The following is a 12,497-nucleotide window of genomic DNA, read 5'->3' on the forward strand; positions in this document are numbered from 1 at the left end:
TGTTTAACATCCAAAAACAGAGGTGTCATCTTCTTTTTTTAATATATATATATATATAAATATCTCTCAAATAGCTCCCAAATCCCAAAATACCTCTCCACGCACCAGTAACTGAAGAGCTGCGATGCCAAAGAAATGAGTTCAGTCATGCATGAGTCATTTAACTGTGAGCTCATCTGATTTTGTGATTAAATTCAGTGTTGTTTTATTTGGATTTTAACACATTTAAACAAGTATTAACAAGTGTAATGATAAATCTTCCTAAAGTTCTGGCCAGAGGCTCTCTCTCTAACTGGATGGTTAAATTTAATTAGACATTTTTAGCTGTCTTTTTTTTTTTTTTTTTTTTTTAAAGAATTGTTTCTTTACATTTGATTAAGAAATTAAGATTTTCGCTGTGTTAAGTAGTTGAGGATAAGCATTTTGCCACCCACTGTGGGATCCATAATGGCAAACATTAACTGTAAATTGTGTTTTTTTAATAAAGACAGTGAGTCAAAACTGAGTATTATCAGTACAATGTTGCTAGAGCTACGATGCTGAGCTGTAAACCTGCAGCAGCTGATTTTTGGGCCACTTGGGGGCAGCAGAAAGAAGTTTCAATCACAAAGTCGACATATCATCACTTTGTAAGTTGACTGGGTGAACTCTTAGCGAGCAGTTTCTTATTTGCACATCCGGAAGTTAAGGAGCCACGACATCATTCTTTTGGAGTCACGTTTCCGTTCACCTGATGGAGTAACTCTAACGTTCACTCTCTCTTAGCTCTGCTTTTGGTCTCTCGCAAAACTTCCTCTGCTAAGATGCTCCTCCATGTTCACCAGCTAGTCTCTAACTGTGTCTGTCTGCTGTTTGGTGCTCAGCAGCTACTGAACAGTGAGTTTTCTCGCTAGAAACAGCTGGTTGCTGCGGCCGAAAAGAACGCCGTGAGAGGGGTGAGGACCAAAACAGTGAAGAGAGCTAAGCAATGAGCTGAAACCCGCTATAAAGCTCCATAAAGCCGAGGGGAGCTGCAGATTCAGGTGATAATTCTCTATAGGGTCACAATTAGAGTTACCCCTTTCACATTGTTATTATAAATATATCAATTGCAGCTGCTTTAATGTTGTTTTCCCCCTAAATTGTTGGAGTGTAAATACCTAAGGCCCCAGTAGCCATTCCCAGACATCAGAGGCACAAAGTAACATCAAACATTAGTTTTTAGTGGTCCTCTATTAGGCAAAATGATTGTCTCCCTGACTTAAATGGCTTAAAAATGTGGGTGCTTTGTGTAGACAATGCTCATTATAGCATTTTACCATAAAATGTTTTTCCTCTATACTTTGCAGTCCCAGCTCACAGCAATTAGACTCAACTCAGGGCTGTCCTTACATCCGTCTTTTCTTTAGCTTGAAAGGATGTGTCTCAGTGCTTCAATGGCTCGTCCATTTACAAGAGTCCCATTTACACATTTGTTCTCCCTGCCCCAGCGGGAAAAATTGCCAATATATATATATTTTTTGTAGAGGAGGAAAACTGTATGGTGATGGAGGCGTCTGAAATTGAAATGATAGCGCTGCTTCCCCCTGCTCTGTTGTTGCTATATGAATATAAGGAGCTCTAAGTTAACCTCCCACACAACGGTAAGGGAACACGAAGAAAATAAACAGGATGTGTGGCCAATCACGTTCATTGTGGGCAACACTGTTTAAGTTTCCTCTCAGGTTCCATGTTCGCTTGGAGATGCACCATAAACATCCAATAATGGGACTATTTTCAAGTCAGGTAGTGTTTGAAAAATCCCTGTTACTGGTTCGCTTGACTTTTCTGTGTTTTCCAAAGATCCTTTGAAGACTTGCACATTACCTTTCTCTATGGTTACATATAGATAGATGTAGGTCACTGTTTGGTTTGGCTGCCCCAGCTCACACACATATACACACACACACACACACACACACACACAACTAGTGGCCTAATCATTTATTTCAAACCAACTCGTTTAAGAAATCAAGGTGAGGGGAAGGTTTCGAGGAGGTGGGTGTGAATCACAGGCATAACAAAGCAGGTGGAGCTGAATGCTTGGATTCCTAACAGCATGCTGACACGCTGCAGACCTAGAGCCGCTAACGACCTGCTGTACTGCCTTCAATACAGAATGTGAACCATAAAGTTGGCCCGTATTTAATCCCATTGACAGAACTGCAGTCACATTGCAGAGGAGGATATTTCTTGCTAGCTGGGAGGCCATTCCCTCCATCTTTTTTTTTCTGTAACCTTGCCATCTCTGCACAGAAATCTTTAGTTTCACCCAGAGCAAGATCAAGTAGACTCAGTAGTGGCAGAGCTGCCATGATCTTTGTCATCTCTGTCTGTATTTGGTTGCTCTTTCCTTTGCCAAAGCACTGAAAAAGCACCCGGACAGCCCCATTTTTCAGACATCAAAGTGCGTCCGGCTGGAGTCGGCGGCACATTCAGGTCCGTACTATGAACATGTCGGCCGCAGTCTCCTGTGCGGTTAATTAAGGTTGCCCAATCAGATATTAAGCACCCACCTCGTGTGCACTTCTTTGGGAAGCATGAACAGAGCTGAACTGAACACAAGCTGCGCACAGTCAGACTCAGCAGTGGTGGCTTGTGCTGCTGTCCGCTAAACTTCGTAATAAGACTATTCTCAGACGTTTTGAGGTGAGGGCTCAACAAAGCACAAATGTCACTTTTATAGCTGGAGTGTGACTAATATTGCTCGCATAGAGCTGTACACTCGACCGAAGTTGTGGACGCCATGCATAAAGCCTATTCAGTGGTGCCAAAAGTTATGGTTGACTGATTAGGACATGTTGTCGGCCTAATTTAGAGCTAATCACCTGTGATCGGAAATGGCCATTTGATGGCAACAATTATCTAACTGTGCTCGCCCAGTCCCTTCCCTGTCACATCCCAGCCAGGTTTCCACACACACAACCTGACACCACACATGGGGATAGTGCTATCCAGCACAAACACCGATATTAGACTGCCAATACAATTTGTCACTATTATGTCGCCACTGTGTCCTCATTCTCCACCTCTTTTCTTTGCTCTCTCACTTTAACCATCCTTCTGTTCTAAATTAAAAATGTAAAACGGTTCCGGTGGCAGTCACTGGAGACCGCACATCACTCCTCTTCGCTCGTCCACTTGCATAACCGACCTCATGTTACAAATGATGCGTTTCATTATAACGGTTTCTGGTTTCCCTGCGGCGGCGGGGATGGTTTTCACATTTCAAAGTTCATGGTATAAGGCACAGAAAAGAGTTATTGTTGTCTTTATGCAACTATACCCTTGTTATACAAAGACCTTGGGCAGAATGGCTTGGTAGATTCAACATAAATGTTTTTCTCATAGGGGTGTGTGTGTGTGTGTGTTTGTCCACATTCAAGTGCTGTATGCATGAACGGAAGGAAAAGCAATGCTTTACGGTAACACTTCAGCAGTTTCAGTTCCAATTAGGTGAGGCTGGAGGAGCCGGGGAGATATAATTTCAAGTGAGGAAAACAAAAGCAGCTAAGGAGGTTCACAGGTCTTTATGAGGTTAGTTATGATGATAGATGGAAAGGTGCTAGCAGCAAACTATTCCTCCTTATTGGGGTGTATAACTATAGGATGGGTTGACTAACAATGTAATAACTCCAGTTATACTCACAAACTGTGTATATATAAATGTTACATTTATGAGTGCATTGTATTTTCAACCTATTTAAATTCTCAGTATCAGGCTGTTATTGCACTGTTAGTTGTTACCATGACGGCTCACGGCCCAAGTCTAATTAAAGTCCCAAGCATCTCTCGGGCACGGGAACAGCTGCATCATGCCACTCATCCAATAACCTCCACAGCAGCAGTTAAGCCGGGAGTGAAGGTGAAGGCGGAGAGGATTGATTATCCAGGCACGATGACTGGTAGTTAACAGCGACAGTCAACCAGCGTGAAACTGAAGCAGGATGGAGGCGTGTGATGGAGATGATGTGCGGATTGCTTGCGATCAAAGGGCACAAAGAAACAGAATGAAGCAGCGAGACTGCTGGTGTGTTTGTGTACATGACTGGGGAAAAGTGATGGATGCAAATGGTCCACATCTCTAAGTGTGTGGATTTTAAAACAGTACGTCTCCCCTTGAAATGTGGCCATGTTTAATTGATTGAATTCACAATAAAAACAATTTGTTAACGCCACTCTGTGCAGTGCCCCAGTGGTCATTTAAAAAAAGACACTGCCTACATGCGTAGATGCCATTTAACTCCTTCAGTTGTCTGAAAAATGAGCAGCAGTAGGTCTTCTGTATTTCCTGACTGGCATTTTTCTTGTGTGCAACAAAAGAACTTTAAGTTAGGATCTCTGTGCAAAAACCTGTCCAAGGCCAGCTTTTATTAGGATGATGCAAACCCACGAGAAGGAGGAAAGTGCTGCAGCACTCAGGCGTATGAGATATGCTATATTTGTATTTTTGCATGTTTTTTAGTGCTGTTTTTTTTATTCAAACCTCAATTTAAGTGGCAAAAAATGTACACACACAAAAAAAAAGCTAAAATTTGGCTGACTATGCAACATTTTTTTTAAAACCTCTACCCTCCTAAACAACTGGACAGAGTGTGATGATTACTTTCTGGCACCAGCATGTGCATAAGCTTTCACAAGCATATCCGTGTTCTCACCATTTTTACAATGGTGAACCGGACATTTCACAAAAGTGTGCGTGTGTCAACACAACTGGCAGTAGTCGAACAGCAAGCCATCCCATCAGGCCACACGTACTGGACATAGTCTCAGCTGAGTCTTTTTTTTGTGTTTTTCATGTTTAAACAAGACTTAACTAAGCAGGTGTTTTCCCATCACTTGTCACTGGGTAAAATACCCACTCTGACATTCCTTATTGTTGTGGCCAGGATTGCAGCGCGCTCGAAAGTCTCATTGCACATCGGCAGGCGCAGGTGCACTTTTCTTCCCTATGTGATTTACCCTTTAACCAGCGGTTCACTCTGGAAGCACAATAAATGTGCCTGGATGAAAGAGTTCGTCTCAGGTGTGCTGTCGTCAAGAACAGCACAGTTGTGTGTGTCGCTCTCTCTCTGGAGTGCTATTGTATGGGTGCTATAATGCATGGAAGAGGACAGTGATGGGAACAGAAAGCCTTTTTGAAGAACACCTTTAATTTTGCTGCTGGATGGACGCGGTTGCCCTGAGAAGATACAGCATACTTTTCCCGCTGCTGAAAAGGACACATGAAAGGAGAAATAAATCGAGAGAGACCAGGAGACAGAGGCACTAATAAAGTGAGAATGCTGAATGTGCTGGGGTCTGGATGAGTAAACGGCTCCACTACTGAATTACGACCATTACCGGCCTCACAATGCGTAAACGCGCAGTGGCTGATAGCGTAGCACGTGTCCGCACGCATGTTTGGCATCTCCATGTATACCGACTGAGTTGAGTGTCTGGAGCTCTAATACATTATGCATCAGCCCTCAACACGCCCTTGACCAGGGTGACATAAATTTCACATACATTACAGATGTAATCCATTCTAATGAGCTTAGACTTTATCTTGTTGGGCACAAAATACACAGGGGAGCCCCGCCACTCACAGGAAGATAAATATCATAGCACCGCACACTCGGCTTTTGTTGCCACAGTTTTAATGTCAGCACAAATAGGAGCAAAATTGTATGAGCTGATTGTGTACATACTGCTGTCGAGGCACGTGATTATTTACCTGGATGAGGCAACAGGCTCTGAGGGCTTGTGCTTGCACACCAACAATGTTGTTTGCTAGCTCGCTGCACTAAGCTTGGACTCCAGCTATAGAAGGCTGTTACATTTACTCACCAATTGAATAATAAAAGTAAACACACTCCATCTAAAAGCTCAGCTTGGCTACTTCATCCAAGGGTATTTTTTTCTCCCACTAAGCAGAAAGCTCCTCCACAGAACAAAACAACCGTTAGACTTTGGTTTTTAATTCAACAATAATGCCTCATTCGTTCCTCTTTTTTCACAAACCAATACAAATAAAAGTGTTGTGTTTACCTCATATTCTGCTTTTCTGTTCAATGCTAGAAGGCCTGCTGCTATTGTGGTAGTTGCAGCAATGGCAATATGCAGTGGTGCACATGAACAGTCCAGCTTTCCATGACATCTTGCTGTTGACTGCTTCTTTTTGGTTATGCTGCGGCCATCAGACTGCTCCAGTGGAACTGGTGATGGTTAACATTAGAGCTAAATCAAGAGTTTATTTCTTTAAAGAGTGGAAGAGAGTTGCTGAGAGTCTCTGTGTGAGAAACACCTGTGTGGTCTCTTGACTGGCAACTCAGCCAATCACTCATGAGTACCATTGTTTTATTGGTTTCAGGCAGTCTTCTGTGCCCTTTTTGTACACCCACTTACTTGTATTAGATGGCGGCAGGATCAGAGGGAAGTTAGAGTTGAATTGGAGCCCATTAACAAGACCTCTACATCATTAAAAAGCTCAATAATTACCTGACAACTCTGTTATATATAATTTTGCACATGTTAACTAATGGGATATCAGTGTAATGCAGGAAGTAGAAGGCCCTCATTATCATTACCATGATGGCAGCCCCCTTGTTGCATTGCGACTCACTGTGACTTACTAAGACATGTTGCTACTGTCTGCAAAGCTGTGCCAGAATTTGTATTTTCGCAGTTTTCTAAGATGAACAATTGGGTGATTGAAGGAGCATACAATGACCAAAAATTGTGTTCCTTATTTTGTTGTAATATGTCGAAAATGTGTGTCAAATATGATAAAGCAGCTTTTTTTTGTTGAAAATAATGATTTTTTTTCTTTTTTTCTAAATTAAAGACAAAATTGCATGTGTATAAGAAATTTAGAGGGGGAATTGGGGTATTTCTACATACAGTATATAAAACCTTAAAGAAAGAGAACATATGATAGATTCGGCTTTGCGCTTCATCTCATACTGGTCAGCATCACTTGAAGTAATATCGAAAGGCTTAAAGTAAAAACTAATTTATTTGTTCTATTCAAATACCGAAGAATAATTCATTAAATTTTTCTTACACTGAATTAAGCTCTGTGGCTGCTGGTAATAACTCCATGAACCCAAAGCCATGCAAGTATTAATGGTTCCAGTACAGCTTGACATTGCATCAATATTTAACGCCATCGCATTTTATCACTACATCCGTGCCATTTCACTTGATCTTATGCCTCAGATGTATATAAAGCAGTTCCATCAGGCTCCTCCAATGGCTTTTTTTTCCAAAGACATTCATGAAGGTAACCCTGAAGCAAAAAGAGCTGTCCTTCTTTCCTCCTCAGTGCAGTCCTTGCAATTATCGCACCTTGAAAGAGGTTTTCTTCTAATTTCAACACATTCAACATGACTTGAAATATGCCTTGAACTACGTTCTTAAACGATAACTAGTGGAAAGATTTTTTTTGAATTGGCTCAATGTCATGATTTTGCAGTTTCATCTAACATATTTAATCGCTAATTATGAAGCTTAGCTTTTTGTAGACGACATTAAGCCATTCTCTATGAATGGTCCTGTATAATTCATACCTATAGTTGACAATATTTTTTCTTTAATGATATTTGGAGCTTTTATGACCTTTATAATGGTGTTCTGTCAAACAGTATGGGAGACATGAGCGTGTGGCTTTGAGATCTTGATATCTCCCTGCCAGTTATTGGACAAAATAGATGAAAACATTACATGAAATGTTGTGAAATTATATTATTTGCTAGACCCGAGTGTGTGCATGCATGTGTGCACGTGTGTGTGCATGTGTGTGTATCGACTAACCTGTGTCCTGATCGCAAATCTGCTCGCAGGGCTCCGTGGCCCTCTGGCCGCAGTAGTCCTGGACCCACTGTGTGGATGAATTGGTTTGATAGTAGAGGGTAAGCTTGGCTGGGTTCAGCCAATTAGAAACATCCAGGAAGCTGCCCATGCTCACCACGAAACTACTTCCTGAAAACAAAAAAAAAGAAAACACAGGATGAAAGTGTTTTGCTTGTTTAAAAAAAAAAAGAAGAAGAAGAAGAAAAAAACAACATAAAGGTAGAAAAAAGGTTGATTGTTTGGTGGTTTTAAAAGCCTCTTTGCTGGCTCTATTGCAAAATCAGCTGGAAAGTGGCTAATTCTTTTGTTCTCACTGTAATTTTAATTCCCCTCCTGACCAGGCTGAATTTAAATGAGAAAATTAAGACCTATAATGTGTGTATTGATGGGATTTCCTTGGTAATTGCAGTAGAGGGGCTAAAAGAGTTCCACGAGTCCATCAGTAAAGGCTATGCTCATTGACGCTGACTTACCTTTCTTTCTTACTGCTCCCAGGCCAATCGTTAAACTCAGATCACTGAACAAGATTATCCCTAATTGATGCCAATGACTTTTACTTCCAAAGGGAGCTGTGAGGAGATTGTGCTCCAACTCTCTGGTGAGCAGTACGGTTCTTACACAGCTGTATTGTGTGTATGCTGCTGCGTAGTGGAAGGTAAACTTGCAGATTCATCTGCAGCCTACATGCAGCTCTGTGTCAGTGAATTTAAAGCGTATTTAGAAAACAAGGCGAGGACGTGAAGTTCACAATCATGAAATTAAAAAAGGGTTGGCACATTTATTCTGCTTTACGTTAACGAAAACCCTGCGATGGCGGTCTCCAGGCTGTTTTTCCTAAACACGGGATTAATGCGGATGGAAAAGCTTGCAAAGCACAGCAATCAAATCTGAGTCACAGGGAAAGCTACAAGGCCAACGCCCTGCAGTAAAATACACAACACAGAGAAGAACGGCCCAACAAAGAACACTTTCCACACACAGTCCAACACGCAACGCAACAACATCCCAAACCTCATCTATCCTCTCTTTGTTTTTGTACCTCTTAAAATTTTAGCTGTTGCAGAGTCCTCATCGAATACACTTCCATGCGCCTCCACCTACACACATTAAGTCACCAGCTGCTCCTTTTTATTCGACGGGAGCGTGTTGCACCGGGACAGCCACTCAGAGCCTTAAAAATACACTCCTATGTTAAAGTTTTATTTTCCGGCTACATAGGAAACTTGACAGGAGCCTCTATTCTACAGCGTGACGACCAATAATAGGCCTGCTGTGTTGTTTCCCAGTAAATATCGCATTGATTGTAGCCATCATTCTCCTGTACCTACAGCATGGAGTCAGGCGAAGCGGAACTGCATCTACTTCACATAATGAAGTCTTTTGAATGGTCTGTCTTCTGTATATGGGTCTGTATGGGTTTATATATGAACAAGCTCTTGTTTTTATTGTGCCTAATATGAAAAAAAAAGAAAAGACAACTTGTTTTCTTCCAACAGTCATAAATTGGATCTATCATTTATAATTAAAATGAGGAAATAATGCCCAATCCCTTAGCAACAAGGACTGCTGTGGCTGCTCTTAAAAAGGAATTATGCCATACCGGTACCAACCAAAATGCCAAAAAGGCTGAAATGCACACATAATTCTGCAGAGAGGATCCCTAAAAGCATTGCCCGGGTCAGACTGACCAAAGGTGAGCATAACAAGGCCATTTCCTCCTGCACAGCACTGCAATTTAGTGAACAGAACTGCCAGTAGCCCTCATTTGCTGAGAGAGTGGAGAAATCTAATGGCCTCAACTCACACAGTGAGGAGGCAATTGTTAGATTATGGGTTGGTTTCGTAGAAACCCCTCCTGAGCAGTGGGAACATGGCTGATTGCCGGCAGTTTCTCTGTGCATCGTGTGCATTGAGTGCAGGGGACTGGGGGAAAATTATTTTGTTCGATGAATCCCCTTTCAACTGTTTCGGGAGCTGAGGCGGAACAGAGAGCACCGTGCATCTCTGTCATGGCAACAGTGACATTTAAAGAAACTGTGCAAACCCAGCAGCTGTTTTTCTACAACGACTGTAGCCTTGCATTTATGCTATAATATGTATTAATTTATTTTATTTTTTCATTCTTTATGCTTTTGTTCTTGTTGTTTTTTGTACTCCTCTATAATGTACATTATTGGGTTGTCTCTTATCCTCACATCTGAGATACATGATTAGACACATACATCACAGATTTTTTCTCATTATGACCTCATAAATTATACATTTGTCTATTTGCAAAATGTTATTACCACCTTTGAAAGGTAATTTTAATAAAGTTGTATATAACCACCCTCTCAATGTCTTTTATGTCATGTAATGCAAATCTCTGCTTCCTAGACTTTATATTAAAGACATAAAAAATATATATCCAATGATTCACTTCACACTTTGGAGTGCTAAAATAATCTTCAGAATTACTACATAATAAAAGGTTCATGGCATGCGTGTTAATCTTATTAACCTCTGAAAGCTATCTTTCGTTCCGCCCGTGTTTGCTTCAGCATGGAGTTTATCATGACGTTGATTAAACAGTCCTGCTGCTCTGCATCCTCTGTCTCCAGTTCTTCCTCCCACTTTGTTAGCCCCTCCTGTCACGTCTCACCTGTCTACTAGTCACACCTACTGAGTTTACTGCTCACACTGATACCTGACTTCATCACTTGACTGCACCTCTGCCTCCTATCGCTCATCATTTCCCTGGCATATAGGGAGAAGTTCATAGAGGGCAGCTCACATGTCTTGTGTGACGGCTCATATGTGCTGCCTTGTCGCCACACTGCCGCATTGTAGTCCTTTTTCCCCTGCCTGCCTGCTCCTGTCCTGACCCAACTCGTATTTGCCGGTTTAGATTTGCTTTGTTTGTTTATCTGTTGGATTTTGTTTGCTTGTTTGCTCTGACTGCCTGCTGCCGACTGTGCGCCTGCCAGACCAATGGCTTAAGTCGCCTTTTATATCACATCTGCTCAGCCTCAGGTGTCTGTTTTTCTGAGGCCAATTCTAGGATGCACAAGTTTGCAGAGATCGACAAAACTAAAAGTCAAAATCCCTGCTCACAGCTGCTTCAGGGTGCACTGTTCATGTTCAAAAAAAAAAATACTGTATGACACAGAATGTAAAGATGATTCTCCTGTTCTTAGACACTTATGTGTCTGTAGGGGAGGCTAGGAAACGAAGTTTGCCTGAGGGAAAGGCCACTGAGGGAAAGGCCACGGGGTCATCCAAATTTAAATAACTCATTCTCTGGTGATCGTGGACATCCATGTAAAATCCCATTGAAGTCCGGCCATTTGTTTTCAAATATCTTATGCAAAAGTTAGGACTTGAGCTTCGGGTCAGAGGTCAGCTCAAGGCGCATCCGAACTTAAGAAAACTGTTGTGCGTAAGTGGAAATTCTGCCTTGTTAGTAATGTCGAGCAAAGGTCAGGGGGTCACCAAAATCAATCAGTTACCATTCTCATTCAGGGACCACACGTAGTCGTATTAAATTTCACAGCACGGCAGCCAGCGTCTGTAGAGATATCTTGCAATGGACTGCAGTGCATTAAGGACAAACTAGCGAACTGAGCGTTATGTATATTAAAAAGGGTTTTCATTTCATATTGTTCTCCTAAACCTCTCTTACTTCTTTCTATGAGTCTTGCTCATATGAGACACACCACATTTCATCATTACTACAACAACCGACAACCCTAAAATTGTAGACAAGTATTTGTGGGCAAGTTTAATAAAAGCATTCGTAAGCAATAGTACAGCTATTAACTGTACTGTGAGGCAGTTAGATGGTAGATGCTAAAAAACATCTTTTAAAAGCAAACTAGCCCTTTGACTAATATGAGACGTGGTCAAGAGGATGTGACAGTTACGGGGATACTAGACGAGAGAATATTACAGCCTGCAGTAGGTGATGTTAAGCTGTCAAGTGTTTTAACAGAGGATGATCCTGGACAGAGCCCTGTGCGCACACCCCGAGGCAGCTGAATGCAGAGCGAGAGGATTTTTCTGCATCGTATTTAAACTCCAAATTTATTCAGATTATGGCATTATAATTCTGAAGTCAAGTTGGTGTTTTTCGCCCTGTGGAGAAAGGCACCACATCTCTACATGAATCATAAGACAAGTCTGGACCACTCCTGAATTTCTCACACAAGGGGAAGTGCGAGACAGTCGGCGAATGCCACTACTTCTCTTCAATGGCTCACGTGATATCCAATGAAACTGCGTGAAAAGTGATATCTGATTTGATTGGTTGGAGGAAAACGTATCAACACCTGACAATACAATTATTAAAGGAGTTCTGTTTTGATACGGAACTACTGAGGCGTCACTGACGCGGGTTGTGGCCAGGCTGACGCGCTAGTAGTTACCTGAGGCTATTTGCTAACTACACTGTTGACTTACTGTGATCTGAAATAAAAGGACTGTAGTTTTTGAGTCAAGGGTGATCCATTTATTTCACGAGTCCAACATCAGGTTAAGCACCGTAGTCACAAGCCAAAATCAATAGCAGTGAGCCAACATAGCGCTTAGCTTTGCCGTAGCGTAGCAGTGTAGCGGTGTAGCGTAGCGGTCAAAACCCTTTGCCCTTCCGGGTAGGACGCCTGACCAAC

At 41.9% G+C, this 12,497-nt stretch overlaps 1 protein-coding gene across 1 annotated transcript in view; it reads right to left on the reverse strand.

Moving 5' to 3' along the window:
- Window positions 1-12,497, reverse strand: part of LOC121623033 (astrotactin-2-like) — a 263,780-nt gene that overhangs the window by 126,268 nt on the left and 125,015 nt on the right. The window contains exon 7 of the mRNA XM_041960153.1: window positions 7,813-7,980. Within this exon, the coding sequence (XP_041816087.1) occupies window positions 7,813-7,980 (168 nt within the window). The remainder of the gene's footprint in view (window positions 1-7,812; window positions 7,981-12,497) is intronic.

The sequence above is a fragment of the Chelmon rostratus genome, chromosome 19, assembly GCF_017976325.1.
Source record: "Chelmon rostratus isolate fCheRos1 chromosome 19, fCheRos1.pri, whole genome shotgun sequence".
Taxonomy (NCBI): Eukaryota; Metazoa; Chordata; class Actinopteri; order Chaetodontiformes; family Chaetodontidae; genus Chelmon; species Chelmon rostratus.